The sequence below is a fragment of the Nerophis ophidion genome, linkage group LG22, assembly GCF_033978795.1.
Source record: "Nerophis ophidion isolate RoL-2023_Sa linkage group LG22, RoL_Noph_v1.0, whole genome shotgun sequence".
Lineage (NCBI taxonomy): Eukaryota > Metazoa > Chordata > Actinopteri > Syngnathiformes > Syngnathidae > Nerophis > Nerophis ophidion.
In genome coordinates, this window is record NC_084632.1 from 26,194,316 (window position 1) to 26,210,164 (window position 15,849).

General features: G+C 44.3%; 1 protein-coding gene across 1 annotated transcript in view; it reads right to left on the bottom strand.

Annotated features, from left to right (window-relative positions):
* The window catches only part of meltf (melanotransferrin), a 45,417-nt gene that overhangs the window by 2,599 nt on the left and 26,969 nt on the right, over nucleotides 1-15,849 (bottom strand). Inside the window, exons 9-15 of the mRNA XM_061883591.1 lie at nucleotides 13,272-13,417; nucleotides 13,101-13,197; nucleotides 12,819-13,013; nucleotides 12,567-12,720; nucleotides 12,428-12,495; nucleotides 8,582-8,769; nucleotides 8,272-8,464 (exon numbers count right to left, since the gene is read on the bottom strand). Coding sequence (XP_061739575.1) covers nucleotides 8,272-8,464; nucleotides 8,582-8,769; nucleotides 12,428-12,495; nucleotides 12,567-12,720; nucleotides 12,819-13,013; nucleotides 13,101-13,197; nucleotides 13,272-13,417 — 1,041 coding nt within the window. The remainder of the gene's footprint in view (nucleotides 1-8,271; nucleotides 8,465-8,581; nucleotides 8,770-12,427; nucleotides 12,496-12,566; nucleotides 12,721-12,818; nucleotides 13,014-13,100; nucleotides 13,198-13,271; nucleotides 13,418-15,849) is intronic.

The following is a 15,849-nucleotide window of genomic DNA, read 5'->3' on the forward strand; positions in this document are numbered from 1 at the left end:
AGGCTCCAAAAAAGCGTACCCCGTGGTTTACAGAAGAAACTAGAGATCAGAAATTATTATGTAGAAAGCTGGAACACAAATGGCGCACGACTAAACTTGAGGTGCACCATCAAGCATGGAGTGATAGTTTAATAACTTATAAACGCATGCTTACCTTAGCTAAAGCTAAATGTTACTCAAATCTCATCCACCGTAATAAAAACGATCCAAAATTTTTGTTTAGTACGGTAGCATCGCTAACCCAACAAGGGACTCCTTCCAGTAGCTCCACCTACTCAGCTGATGACTTTATGCAATTCTTTAGTAAGAAAATTGAAGTCATTAGAAAGGAGATTAAAGACAATGCGTCCCAGCTACAACTGGGTTCTATTAACACTGACACGATTGTATATACGGCGGATACTGCCCTCCAAAATAGTTTTTCTTGTTTTGAGGAAATAACATTAGAGGAATTGTTACAACGTGTAAATGGAATAAAACAAACAACATGTTTACTTGACCCACTTCCTGGGAAACTGATCAAGGAGCTCTTTGTATTATTAGGTCCATCAGTGCTAAATATTATAAACTTATCACTTTCCTCGGGCACTGTTCCCCTAGCATTCAAAAAAGCGGTTATTCATCCTCTTCTTAAAAGACCTAACCTCGATCCTGACGTCATGGTAAACTACCGACCGGTGTCTCACCTTCCCTTTATTTAAAAAATCCTCGAAAAAATTGTTGCGGAGCAGTTAAATGAACACTTACCGTCTAACAATCTATGTGAAACCTTTCAATCCGGTTTCAGGGCAAATCACTCCATGGAGACAGCCCTCGCAAAAATGACTAATGATCTATTGCTAACGATGGATTCTGATGCGTCATCTATGTTGCTGCTCCTTGGTCTTAGCGCTGCTTTCGATACCTTCGATCATGATATTTTATTAGAACGTATCAAAACACGATTTGGTATGTCAGACTTAGCCCTGTCTTGGTTTAACTCTTATCTTACTGATAGGATGCAGTGCGTCTCCCATAACAATGTGACCTCGGACTACGTTAAGGTAACGTGTGGAGTTCCCCAGGGTTCGGTCCTTGGCCCTGCACTCTTCAGCATCTACATGCTGCCGCTAGGTGACATCATACGCAAATACGGTATTAGCTTTCACTGTTATGCTGATGACACCCAACGCTACATGCCCCTAAAGCTGACCAACACGCCGGATTGTAGTCAGTTGGAGGCGTGTCTTAATGAAATTAAACAATGGATGTCCGCTAACTTTTTGCAACTCAACGCCAAAAAAACGGAAATGCTGATTATCGGTCCTGCTAGACACCGACCTCTATTTAATGATACAACTCTAACATTTGACAACCAAACAATTAAACAAGGCGACACTGTAAATAATCTGGGTGTTATCTTCGACCCAACTCTCTCCTTTGAGTCACACATTAAAAGTGTTACTAAAACGGCCTTCTTCCATCTCCATAATATCGCTAAAATTCGCTCCATTCTGTCCACTAAAGACGCTGGGATCATTATCCATGCGTTTGTTACGTCTCGTTTCGATTACTGTAACGTACTATTTTCGGGTCCCCCCATGTCTAGCATTAAAAGATTATAGTTGGTACAAAATGCGGCTGCTAGACTTTTGACAAGAGCAAGAAAGTTTGATCACATTACGCCTGTACTGGCTCACCTGCACTGGCTTCCTGTGCACTTAAGATGTGACTTTAAGGTTTTACTACTTACGTATAAAATACTACACGGCCTAGCTCCATCCTATCTTGCCGATTGTATTGTACCATATGTCCCGGCAAGAAATCTGCTTTCAAAGGACTCCGGCTTATTAGTGATTCCCAAAGCCCAAAAAAAGTCTGTGGGCTATAGAGCGTTTTCATTTCGGGCTCCAGTACTCTGGAATGCCCTCCCGGTAAAAGTTCGAGATGCCACCTCAGTAGAAGCATTTAAGTCTCACCTTAAAACTCATTTGTATACTCTAGCCTTTAAATAGACTCCCTTTTTAGACCAGTTGATCTGCCGTTTCTTTTCTTTTTCTCCTATGTCCCACTGTCCCTTGTGGAGGGGGTCCGGTCCGATCCGGTGGCCATGTACTGCTCGCCTGTGTATCGGCTGGGGACATCTCTGCGCTGCTGATCCGTCTCCGCTTGGGATGTTTTCCTGCTGGCTCCGCTGTGAACGGGACTCTCGCTGCTTTGTTGGAACCGCTTTGGACTGGACTCTTGCGACTGTGTTGGATCCATTATGGATTGAACTTTCACAGTATCATGTTAGACCCGCTCGACATCCATTGCTTTCCTCCTCTCCAAGGTTCTCATAGTCATCATTGTCACCGACGTCCCACTGGGTGTGAGTTTTCCTTGCCCTTATGTGGGCCTACCGAGGATGTCGTAGTGGTTTGTGCAGCCCTTTGAGACACTAGTGATTTAGGGCTATATAAGTAAACATTGATTGATTGATGATTGATATTGCAAGGAATTTAGGGTTTTCACCATTTACGGTCCATAATATCATCAAAATGTTCAGAGAACCCTGAGAAAGGCCAAACCCAACATTGAATGCCCATGACCTTCAATCTCTCAGGATGCATCAAAAAGCGACATCAGTGTGTGAAGGATATCACCACATGGGCTCAGGAACACTTCAGAAAACCACTGTCAGTAACTACAGTTTGTCGGTACATCTGTAAGTGCAATTTAAAACTCTACTATGCAAAGCGAAAGCCATTTATCAACAACACACAGAAACAACACTGGCTTTACAGGGCCCGAGCTCATCTAAGATAGATTAATGCAATGTGGAAAAGTGTTCTGTGGTCTGACAGGTCCACATTTCAAATTGTTTTTGGAAACTGTGGAAGTCGTGTCCTCCGGACCAAAGAGGAAAAGAACCATCTGGACTATTATAGGCGCAAAGTTCAAAAGCCAGCATCTGTGATGGTATGGGGGTGTATTAGTGCCTAAGGCATGGGTAACTTACACATCTGTGAACACCATTAATGCTGAAAGGTACAACCAGGTTTTGGAGCAACATACTGTATGTTGCCATCCAAGCAACGTTTTTTTTCATGGACGCCGCTGCTTATTTCAGCAATACAATGCCAAGCCACATTCTGCATGTGTTACAACAGCGTGGCTTCGTAGTAAAAGAGTGCAGGTACTAGACTGGCCTGACTGTCGTCCCATTGAAAATGTGTGGCGCATTATGAAGCGTAAAATACGACAACGAAGACCCTGGACTGTTGAACAACTTAAGCTGTACATCAAGCAAGAATGGGAAAGGATTCCACCTGAAAAGCTTCAAAAATTGGTCTCAGTTCCCAAACGTTTACCGAGTGTTGTTCAAGGAAAGGCCATGTGACATAGTGGTTAAAATGCCCCTGTGCCAACTTTTTTGTGTGTTGCTGCCATTAAATTATAAGTTAATGATAATTTGCACTCCTCTCTGAGCTGCTACCTTACCGTGGTAGAGGAGTTTGCGTGTCCCAATGATCCTAGGAGCTATGTTGTCTGGGGGTTTTCATGCCCCCTGGTAGGGTCTCCCAAGACAAACAGGTCCTAGGTGAGTGATCAGACAAAGAGCAGCTCAAAGACTTCTATGGAATTACAACAAAATGAACCCAGATTTCCCTCGCCCGGACGTGGGTCACCGGGGCCCCGCTCTGGAGCCAGGCCCGGAGTTGGGGCACGATGGCGAGCGCCTGGTGGTCGGGCCTGTACCCATGGGGCCCGGCCGGGCACAGCCCGAAGAGGCAACGTGGGTCATCCCTCCAATGGGCTCACCACTCATAGGAGGGGCCATAGAGGTCGGGTGCATTGTGAGCTGGGCGGCAGCCGAAGGCAGGGCACTTGGCGGTGCGATCCTCGGCTACAGAAGCTAGCTCTTGGGACGTGGAACGTCACCTCACTGGGGGGGAAGGAGCCTGAGCTAGTGCGCGAGGTAGAGAAGTTCCGGCTGGATATAGTCGGACTCACCTCGACGCACAGCAAGGGCTCTGGAACCAGTTCTCTCGAGAGGGACTGGACCCTCTTCCACTCTGGCGTTGCCGGCAGTGAGAGGCGACGGGCTGGGGTGGCAATTCTGGTTGCCCCCCGGCTCAAAGCCTGTACGTTTGAGTTCAACCCAGTGGACGAGAGGGTAGCTTCCCTTCGCCTTCGGGTGGGGGGACGGGTCCTGACTGTTGTTTGTGCTTACGCACCAAACAGCAGTTCAGAATACCCACCCTTTTTGGGTACACTCGAGGGAGTACTGGAAAGTGCTCCTCCGGGTGATTCCCTTGTCCTACTGGGAGACTTCAACGCTCATGTTGGCAACGACAGTGAAACCTGGAGAGGCGTGATTGGGAAGAATGGTCGCCCGGATCTAAACCCGAGTGGTGTTTTGTTATTGGACTTTTGTGCTCGTCACAGTTTGTCGATAACAAACACCATGTTCAAACATAAGGGTGTCCATATGTGCACTTGGCACCAGGACACCCTAGGCCGCAGTTCCGTGATCGACTTTGTAGTTGTGTCATCGGATTTGCGGCCTTATGTTTTGGACACTCGGGTGAAGAGAGGGGCGGAGCTTTCTACCGATCACCACCTGGTGGTGAGTTGGCTGCGATGGTGGGGGAGGATGCCGGACAGACCTGGCAGGCCCAAGCGCATTGTGAGGGTCTGCTGGGAACGTCTGGCAGAGTCTCCTGTCAGAGAGAGTTTCAATTCACACCTCCGGGAGAACTTTGAACATGTCACGAGGGAGGTGCGGGACATTGAGTCCGAGTGGACCATGTTCCGAACCTCTATTGTCGAGGCGGCTGATTGGAGCTGTGGCCGCAAGGTAGTTGGTGCCTGTCGTGGCGGTAATCCCAGAACCCGTTGGTGGACACCAGCAGTGAGGGATGCCGTCAAGCTGAAGAAGGAGTCCTATCGGGTTCTTTTGGCTCATAGGACTCCAGAGGCAGTGGACGGGTACCGACGGGCCAAGCGGTGTGCAGCTTTAGCGGTCGCGGAGGCAAAAACTCGGACATGGGAAGAGTTCGGGGAAGCCATGGAAAACGACTTCCGGACGGCTTCGAAGCGATTCTGGACCACCATACGGCGCCTCAGGAAGGGGAAGCAGTGCACTATCAACACCGTGTATGGTGCGGATGGTGTTCTGCTGACTTCGACTGCGGATGTTGTGGATCGGTGGAGGGAATACTTCGAAGACCTCCTCAATCCCACCAACACGTCTTTCTTTGAGGAAGCGGTGCCTGGGGAATCTGTAGTGGACTCTCCTATTTCTGGGGCTGAGGTCGCTGAGGTAGTTAAAAAGCTCCTCGGCGGCAAGGCCCCGGGGGTGGATGAGATCCGCCCGGAGTTCCTTAAGGCTCTGGATGCTGTGGGGCTGTCTTGGTTGACAAGACTCTGCAGCATCGCGTGGACATCGGGGGCGGTACCTCTGGATTGGCAGACCGGGGTGGTGGTCCCTCTCTTTAAGAAGGGGGACCGGAGGGTGTGTTCCAACTATCGTGGGATCACACTCCTCAGCCTTCCCGGTAAGGTTTATTCAGGTGTACTGGAGAGGAGGCTTCGCCGGATAGTCGAACCTCGGATTCAGGAGGAACAGTGTGGTTTTCGTCCTGGTCGTGGAACTGTGGACCAGCTCTATACTCTCGGCAGGGTTCTTGAGGGTGCATGGGAGTTTGCCCAACCAGTCTACATGTGCTTTGTGGACTTGGAGAAGGCATTCGACCGTGTCCCTCGGGAAGTCCTGTGGGGAGTGCTCAGAGAGTATGGGGTATCGGACTGTCTGATTGTGGCGGTCCGCTCCCTGTATGATCAGTGTCAGAGCTTGGTCCGCATTGCTGGCAGTAAGTCGGACACTTTTCCAGTGAAGGTTGGACTCCGCCAAGGCTGTCCTTTGTCACCGATTCTGTTCATAACTTTTATGGACAGAATTTCTAGGCGCAGTCAAGGCGTTGAGGGGTTCCGGTTTGGTGGCCACGGGATTAGGTCTCTGCTTTTTGCAGATGATGTAGTCCTGATGGCTTCATCTGGCCGGGATCTTCAGCTCTCACTGGATCGGTTCGCAGCCGAGTGTGAAGCGACCGGAATGAGAATCAGCACCTCCAAGTCCGAGTCCATGGTTCTCGCCCGGAAAAGGGTGGAGTGCCATCTCCGGGTTGGGGAGGAGACCCTTCCCCAAGTGGAGGAGTTCAAGTACCTAGGAGTCTTGTTCACGAGTGGGGGAAGAGTGGATCGTGAGATCGACAGGCGGATCGGTGCGGCGTCTTCAGTAATGCGGACGTTGTATCGATCCGTTGTGGTGAAGAAGGAGCTGAGCCGGAAGGCAAAGCTCTCAATTTACCGGTCGATCTACGTTCCCATCCTCACCTATGGTCATGAGCTTTGGGTCATGACCGAAAGGATAAGATCACGGGTACAAGCGGCCGAAATGAGTTTCCTCCGCCGGGTGGCGGGTCTCTCCCTTAGAGATAGGGTGAGAAGCTCTGCCATCCGGGAGGAACTCAACGTAAAGCCGCTGCTCCTCCACATCGAGAGGAGCCAGATGAGGTGGTTCGGGCATCTGGTCAGGATGCCACCCGAACGCCTCCCTAGGGAGGTGTTTAGGGCACGTCCAACCGGTAGGAGGCCACGGGGAAGACCCAGGACACGTTGGAAAGACTATGTCTCCCGGCTGGCCTGGGAACGCCTCGGGATCCCCCGGGAAGAGCTAGACGAAGTGGCTGGGGAGAGGGAAGTCTGGGTTTCCCTGCTTAGGCTGTTGCCCCCGCGACCCGACCTCGGATAAGCGGAAGATGATGGATGGATGGATGGATGATAATTTGCAAAAAAAAAAAATAATAATAATTTTCTCAGTTTGAAGATTAAAAATCTTATCTTTGCGGTGTATTCAATTGAATATAAGTTGAAAAAGTTTTACAAATTGTTGTATTCTGTTTTTATTTACGATTTAGACAACTGGTTTTAGGTTTTGTGATTTTTCAACAAAAATCGGACTAAAATGGATGCTGTAAAAGATGAATAGATAAGATTGGATTAATAATAAATAGGTTAATTACTTGACTACGATTGAGTGTCAATACAGATTACACCATGACCTGGCAAAATGGTGAATTAGATATGATTAGATAGAACTTTATTGATCCCCTGGACATGTGCCCTGCGTAAAATAAAATTGCCAATAGTAGCAAGATCAGAAAATCAACATCAACCAAATGGCTTTTAGGGCCACATTTCCAGAAAACTAAAGACCGGGGGGCTGGACCTCTATTTTCACCATTATTTCATGTTTTTTTTTTTTTATATTCCGGAGAACCAGCATCATCTACAGTCGACATTTGATTTTGGCCTATTTATTTTGTCAGACTTAAACAAGGGCTCTGCTATTTTTAAGGACCTTCTGTAAAAAAAGCTAGTCAGAGATCATCTCCATGACAACACTTGAGTGTTTTTTAAGAATCTGATGCAAAAATACAAGTCTCTCACAAGATTTTAGAACTGCGCTTACGGGCCACCAGTTGAATAACCCAAATGATCAAAAAGAGAGGACCTAAAACGGAACCTTGAGGAACACCACTAGAATAACTAAGGAAGTTGAACAAATGACTACTGACTAAATCTGATGTAAACAAGCTACAGCAACATCTTAGTTACATAATTCACAATGCAAAAAACATTTGTATCTGCCAAAAAAGGGAGGACTTTTAAAGGGGTGCCTTGAGGAACACCTCAGTTATGTAAATCACAAGTCTGGAACCCAGGGTTCTATGTTAGCTAGCCAGGTTAAATGTGAATGCAAGGACCTGCCAATGAGTTTACAGTGGTCTTAGTGTCTCTATACAACAGGACCACTCTAGTGTTTTTAAGAATTTGCTGCAAAGATGTTTGTCTCTGAACTTTTGAATTGAACTCTGTAGCCGGTATGGTGTCATGTAATGGTGTCATAGGGTTGGACACACACATGTAAAATAGATAAGATAGAATAATAAAGTATAAATAAAATATGTATACATGGTTTAATCAAGGAAGAAAGTCATACAGTATTAATGCCCAGCAGTTTGCCCACCAGCAAGTTAACTTAGTGAATCACTATAAAAAAAAAAAAAGTACCAATGATTGTCACACACACACTAGGTGTGGCGAAATTTGTCCTCTGCATTTGACCCATCCCCTTGTTCACATCCTGGAAGGTGAGGGGAGCAGTGGGCAGCAGCGGTGCTGCGCCCTAATGTATGGGCTCTTATAACATGATTTAAATATTTGAATTGGTGCTATGTTTACCTGAAAATGACGAATTACACTCCATGTCCTCAAGTGAGTCCATGTATTCCTGGCCCAGCCAATCCTGGTAGGTCTTTTTGTCCCCCACAGCCACAAGACGCACTGTGGAGTCTTTGAAGATAAGATCAGTACCCTTGTATGCCTGTGAGTCGAACATCCTGAACTCTGCACCCAAGTCATTGCTGAAATATGCCTGCATAGAAAGAAAGAAAAGTTGCCAATCTAACTCCTTTAAGTTACTTTAAATACAGACAGTGCACATCTATAGTCACTTAAACATGGTCAAGAGCTTTAGCATACTCTTTAGTACCTGAGCACGGTCCAGCAATCCATAGATGGCATGGATGTTGGTGTCTGGTCGCACCATCACAGCATGGGAGGGCACACGAGCCAGATTGCAGTATCTGTACTGAGTGACCTCGGCTTTGGTGCCATGAGGGCAGAGCAGCTGAAAGTCTTTGGACAGAAGATCTGTGGTCCAGGATTCAGTGGAGTTACCTGGATAGAAATACACAAAGGTTGTGTGAGGAATCCTTCAAATGAATAATAAAGTATTTATACTACGGTTGACGGTATATGTATTTGTTATGGTACACATGCTGTGTTTCAAATGGAATAGAGCAGAGGACTCAGACATGCAGCCCGCGGGCCAATTGCGGCCCTCGAGACGTTATTTTGCGGCCCGCACCTTATTGTGAAATTTTTATGTTAGTGCGGCCCGCAAGTTTTATTATAATGGCACTTGACAGCGTCATATTTACTAACCCTCCCGATTTTTCAGGGAGAGTCGAATTTCAGATCGTACCGTGATGGCAGTGCCTTCAGCATCCTCTACAACAGGGGTCAGGGATCTTTTTGACTGAGAGCCATCAAAGCCAAATATTTCAAAATGTATTTCTGTGAGAGCCATATAATATTTTTTAACACTGAATATAACTAAATGCGTGCATTTTAAGGAAGACCAACATTTTTAGAGTATAATAAGTATTTTATTCTTTTTAATAACATTGTTATTCTAAAAGTTTACCAAAAATAAATGTAATACTTCTTATCATTAATGCGACATCTTGTACAGGTGCGATAGAAAACGGATGGTTGGATTAAAATGCATGACAATGTTTCATAATTTGAACGTTATTTTTATAAGTAATGTCAGCTAAGATTTATCTGAGCGCCAGATGCAGTCATCAAAAGAGCCGCAACTGGCTCTAGAGCCATAGGTTCCCTACCACCGCTCTACAATCTGTACCAACAGCGTGCCGGTTCAGTCACATGTTGTATTTGGTTTCTGTGGACACACTTGAATGACTGCAAGACATACTTGGTCAACAGCCATACAGGTCAAACTAAGGGTGGCCGTATGAACAACTTTAACACTGTTACAAATATGCGCCACACTGTGAACCCACACCCAACAAGAATGACAAACACATTTGGGGAGAACATCCGCACCGTAAAACAACATAAACACAACAGGACAAATACCCAGAATCCCATGCAGCAGAATCTCTCGTTCGCTCCAGCGCCGCTGTAAACAGTCCCGGCGCGGGAGAAGGTCGGTGTGGTAGCTCCCCCCACCTCCCGTTGGCTTTGCAAGAGACGATTTGTGTTATTTGGCTCCAAAATAGTTTTCTTACGTGCCTGGCTGCAGTCACACCGCGACACCTGTCCGTCAGTAATAAAGTCCCCGATAAACTGGACCAATTCAAACGTTATTTGTTTTTTTATTGTTTAATTTGCATTGCCTCACACGATGAACACTACATATATTTTTATATGACGCCAGATAACACTGCGGATAACACTTTTTTGCTCTCGCTATCCTGGTACTTTCCGCCGACCGCCGTGTTGTTGTAGGGAGGAAAAGCGGAACGACACACATTGCGGAAATAACATTATTCTCCGTGCGTCGGCTAAATACAAATATATTCCACAACCCCAAACATGTCTTTTTCAAAGCCTGCAGTGAAGAGAAGGGTCAGTGATGAGCAAAGACAATACCAGGAAAAGTGGGAGATTCAATATATCTTTGTTGATCACGGGGGCACCCCGACGTGTCTTATTTGCACAGAGAAAGTTGCGGTGCACAAGGAATACAATTTGAAACATCATTATACATTCAGACATGCTGAGGAGTATGCAAAATACCGGGAAGATGAGAGAGTGAACCGGGTTGCAAATTTTTAAAACAGTTTTACTGAGGCAACAAGATTTCTTCAAGAAAGCAACCGAAAAGAGAGATGCAGCAGTCAAAGTTAGCTACATTGTGAGTGAGATAGTTGCTAGGGCGGGAAAGTCATTCAAAGAAGGTGAATTCATTAAAAAGTGCATGTTAGATTTTTTTTTTTTTATCTTTTCTTGCGGCCCAGCCTCACCCTGTTTCTGCATCCAGTGGCCCCCAGGTAAATTGAGTTTGAGACACCTGGAGTAGTGTTCCCTCGATTATTGTGGGGGTTACGTTCCAGATCCCTCAATGATGGGTGAACTTCCACAAAGTAGAGGCATTATTAATTCTATCATTTTTACGAAATTATATGCATTAAAGTCTTTATAAGTCCCTCCACATACACTCATAAACACTTCCTATTAGGGATGTGAATCTTCACAACTCACGATTTGATTCCGATTCTTGGGGGGACGATTTGTTTCAGAATCATTTATTTTTAGATTCAAACAGAGTCCTGCAATATGTTATTTGGGGAAAAAAAAATAAAAAAAGAGTAATAAAACCTTTTAAAAACAGATTACTGTTTGGTCTATGTTTTTCAGAACTTTCACTTTCTGCTCCTCTTTGTTAATTAGTTCTATTTAGTTCCAACCGGTTACCTCCTTCAGTGCTGGTTCATTATCTAGTGTATGCTATAGTGTTGTCTTACTTTCTGGGTTCCTGCTAGACCAGAGTTACTTTTATTTTGCCTGGTAGCTAACAAAGGGAGCTCTTTGCACAGCGTTTGCCTTGTCTGCATCCTGGGGTCACAGCAACTACTGCCATTCGAGTTCTTGACACACTTCATTCTCTATAAAACGTATATAATATTAACACAAATATTTAAATCGGTTCTCAAATCTCAGTGATAGCTTAAGATTTGTGATGCTTTGTGGCCGCGGTAAGGAAACTGCAAAGTGGCAAGGGAACACTTTACTTCTGTCAGTGCGTTTCAATATGTACACTGTACACCGTATACTTCGTTTCAGAGAGCGCACATTTTGACAGTGCAGTGCTGTCTCTAATCGATTATTGTTATTATATTGTAATTTCCTAACTGTAAGTTGCTACTTTTTTCCAATGCTTGGAACCCTGCGCTTTAGTTTACAGATTTTTCTGAGTTCCCAAGTTTTACATGCCACCAACAAATTTAATTTTGTGATATTAAGACTAATTAAATTATTCACATTTTATCTAATGCACTCATGTAATGAACCAGTCACCCATTTAGCGAATTATAGACTCACTCTCATTAAGACACGGCAAAATGCATAAGACGCAGCTCCAAAGCCGAGGACTAAACAACCTGTTCATCGAAAAAGGCCGGACCGCTCGATGACCTTTCTGGTAGGATGCTGTATGTTGTGTTACAGCCACTGTTTTTTGTAAAAACTGTTAATGTACACAAGCACCTGTGTAAACATTTCCTGTTTCAATGTGTACACTTGCATCGTGCAGCCTATATATGTACAAAATAAAATTGTGCAATCTGTATTCCGGAATTTACGGTACTTAAAGTTATACTTACTGACTTATAATATTTGTTTATTTGAGTGATTCTAATTGGATTATTAGATTGTTATGTCTTACCCTAAGAATATTCAAAGCTGTTTTCACAGAAGCTTAGCAATTTTATGTTTTGCTCCTTTACTGTAAAATGCACTGAACATGGACTTAAGAAGTGCTGCATGCTCCAAATTCTTTGAACAGAAAATGAATGTTACTGTTACTTCTGTTTAACCGGTGAGGGAGCTTATACTATTTTTCAAACACTGCTTTTGTACTTGGCCTTCTCCTTTTGCTATGTGCGCGTGTTAAGGTGGGGCGTATCTTGCATGGTTTCACCAAGAAGAGAACGGGTTATGTCGATTACTGGAACCTGCACCTTTGAAAAACAGGTACGTACAGAAAAGTAACCCATATTTTTTCAAATGCAGAATCTGTTTATACCATCAGTATTTTGGAAGACGGTAGAATGCTTGATGAAAGCCACATCTCCATCTCCCGTTGCAAGGCACCTGCAGGAAACAAAGTAAGCCGTTTAGATTCCCATGACAAATGATGAAGTGAAGTCAGGTCATTTTGGTACCTGAAGGCACCATCGTATCCATCGTAAAGGTCCTTTCCCTTCTCACACTTGTTCTTCCCCGATCCATCTCCCGCACATAAACTACACAAGTTGCTGGGGAATCCAGGTTGATTAGCACCTGGTACGCAGCTATCCTTGAAGAACCCACCCACCGCTATGGTGAAAAAACAAAGTTTATATCAACAAGCAATGTTTTCTTGAGTAATTTCAATGACTCCTTCAGCTTTCGCTGCTATGATGACACACACTGACCTTGGGCTATTTGACATCCTTGAGGGCTGATCAAACCTTTCTCTATCAGTGTGGATACAGGAATATTCCAACCAGCCGTGCGGCCAAATCCCGTGTGACACGAGCGCCGACCTTTCAGGTTGTCAAGGCTCCTGATATCAGAGCTACTCTTTTTCACCACTGCCACTGCATAGTACATGGCTCCGTCCCGATCCGCTAGACATGGAGAAACAGTTTGAGCCTGTGGTATTCCTATTGTATACGTATATTTGTGTTTTGGTGGCCAGTCTCTCTTTATTGTACCCGTATAGCTCTCTCCAGTTGCGGGCACCAAGCCATATTCTTTGCCAGCTGTGTAGATATAACCCCCGTCCAGAGTGATGGCGTCAGCCTCCTTGTCCTGCACAGGAAGTGAGGTTATCCAGGATAAGGGCACACGTTCTTATTCAAATGTTAGCAATTCACTTCTGTTACCTTAATTTTCTTCATGCAGTCCGTTACAGAGTCCCCGTAGATACAATTGATGACTGGAGTCAGACCTTTGCTTTGAAAGGCAGCGCCCATGTCAGCACATTTATTCTGCTCACCACTGGACAGCACACACCACCGCAGGGTACTTTCTATTGGTAGACAGTCAAGTGAATACTTAAGTGGAAGTAGGTTAATGGTGTGGTATGTAGATGCTGTGGGCAGGCATTTACTGTAGGTAGCTACATATTGTAGTTTGGTAGCCACTGTAGGTGAGTAAATATTGCTAGTCGGTAGCTACTATAACTGTATACTTACTGTTGGCAAGTACAAGTGATAAGTAAGTGACACCTGTATTGACACTGCACTGATATTAGGTTGGTGTTTCACAACAGGTCTATCTGCTGCATTAAAAAAGTGACTTTAATTGACTTTCAAATAAAAGTAGTTATTTAAGTAATGTATATTTTTCAAATAATAGCTGTACAGAAATGAATATGAAATGTGTAACTCTGGGCATAGAGCCTCGATTTACCATTATTAATTATAGAACAGACCCAATGCTTTGTTGTTCAAACATGCTCTCAGTGTACAAACGTTTCATCCACCCCTTGTGTGCATGCAATGCAGCCATTCTGTCCAGGTACCACATACATTGTGGGTGGGCTAATGGATTTCCCTGCTCATTCAGTCAGCTGAGCAGTGCTGTCGTTAGACACTGCTAATTACCATTTATTGTGATCTGTGAGTGTTTTTTAAACTTCTTAAAGTTTTTTTTCTCGTTTTGCTAGGTCAATATGAGTCCAAAGAAAGCAATAGACAAGCGATGTGTGGTTTGAAACATTTAGGAAGTATCCACAGCATTGTCGACACTGCCTCCACCTCCCCTCTTTCTTCGGCTGAACACCAAAAACATTATAGCAACCTGGCTGTTAAAGTTAAGGAGTTTTCTGTTTTCAAACTGCTTCCGTCGTCTATCGTGGGACGCTGCAATCGGAGTCTGTGAAGGCCCACACGCGCTGTGGTGATGGACTCCACATTGGTTCAATTGGAGTGCACCACAGGGCTCGTGACAGTGTGTGTGTTTGTGTCGACATGGAGGCTGCAATTTAGGACAGTTCAGTTAGTTGTTTTTGTTTCTTCTTTGTTTTTAAATATAACGGTGATCCATCACCCCCTTGTTATGTTTGTTTGACATGCTATTGCTTGGATTTACATGACGTCATGTCCGGCTCATTAAATATGTGTGGTGGTCAAGCCAACACATGTTCTCAATGGGTACTATGCGCCCCTTAGCCTTCGCCAAAGAAAAATGCCCTATGCTTTCCTTGTTTTCGGCTGTACGAACCATTCAAATCGCGTACAGAATAAACGTTTCTTCAAAATTCCTTGAGAGGTAATCTAGAAAGATGAGGAGAAAAGTTGCAGGCACTCCAGTACAAGGGAGCCGAGTCGAAGAACACACAATTTTGCTGTGATCACTTTGTTTAAGGTTTGTGTAATATACTTTTAACGTTTAGTGTTTCCCAATTAAGTAAGACACCAACTCGGCCTGTCTAAATAAGAGAATGCAAATGTGAGGAAAACTTAAAAGTGTTAAGCTTTTACAAAAGGCAGAAATCATAAATGAAGCTTACAGCACATACATAATGTTGACATCTATAGTTATATTTTGATAAAGACGGGGTAAAAGACACGCACTTGTAAACGGCGCATTCAACAACAACAAACCAACAAACATGGCAGTTAAATCATAAATGCAACCTTACTAGAGCAAAAACTATGCATATTTATCAGGGAGTATTAATACGAATTTCCTTGACCCAGTCACACATAAAGAAGTCGTATGCCTTCATGCTTTTTCAAGTTTTCACTGTTTTGTCGTGTGAGCATCAAACAGTTCAATATGTCTGGGAACTCCACCAATGGATAATCCTTGATATCATTCAATAAATGTTTTTTTGATAAAGTATAGGGATCTATTCCATTGCACAGTTTAATGTTTTGCTGGTATCCACTTTTGCAGGAAGATCTAGGCCCCTTGTGAACTCAGAGAGTTCGCATTCTCTTTGCTACACAACAGAAATCTTGGCTTGGTTGACCACCACAGTTTTTCACTTCACAGAAGTCTTGTGACGGCAAGCAATACAAGCAGTACAAAAATTTAGTAAAATATGGACTTTTGTCGAGACTGAAACCCATTATGTTTACATTGTTTCTTATGGACAAATTTGTTTTAACACACAAACATTTCTATTCACAAACCCAGGTCAAGATAGAAAAAAATACGTTTGTAAATCAAGGCACCACTGTACAGTATATATGTAGATGTTGCAGGTACTTATCTCCAGAGATGGCAATATTTGTCTTAGAAAATTGTGATGAATTCCAAAATGTTGATACAGTTGTAGACTACTGCTAAGTAAGGTGGTTCTAACAAGTCAAAAAAAAAAGGCTCCATACTAGACCGGTGGGAGAAAGCCAGTGAGGGCTGAAGGTACACAGGTTACGGTGCACAATATTTTCTTTGGGTATGGGCAACCCACTGGTGCAAAACTGTGGGTACCATAGCTTACTTAGTGCA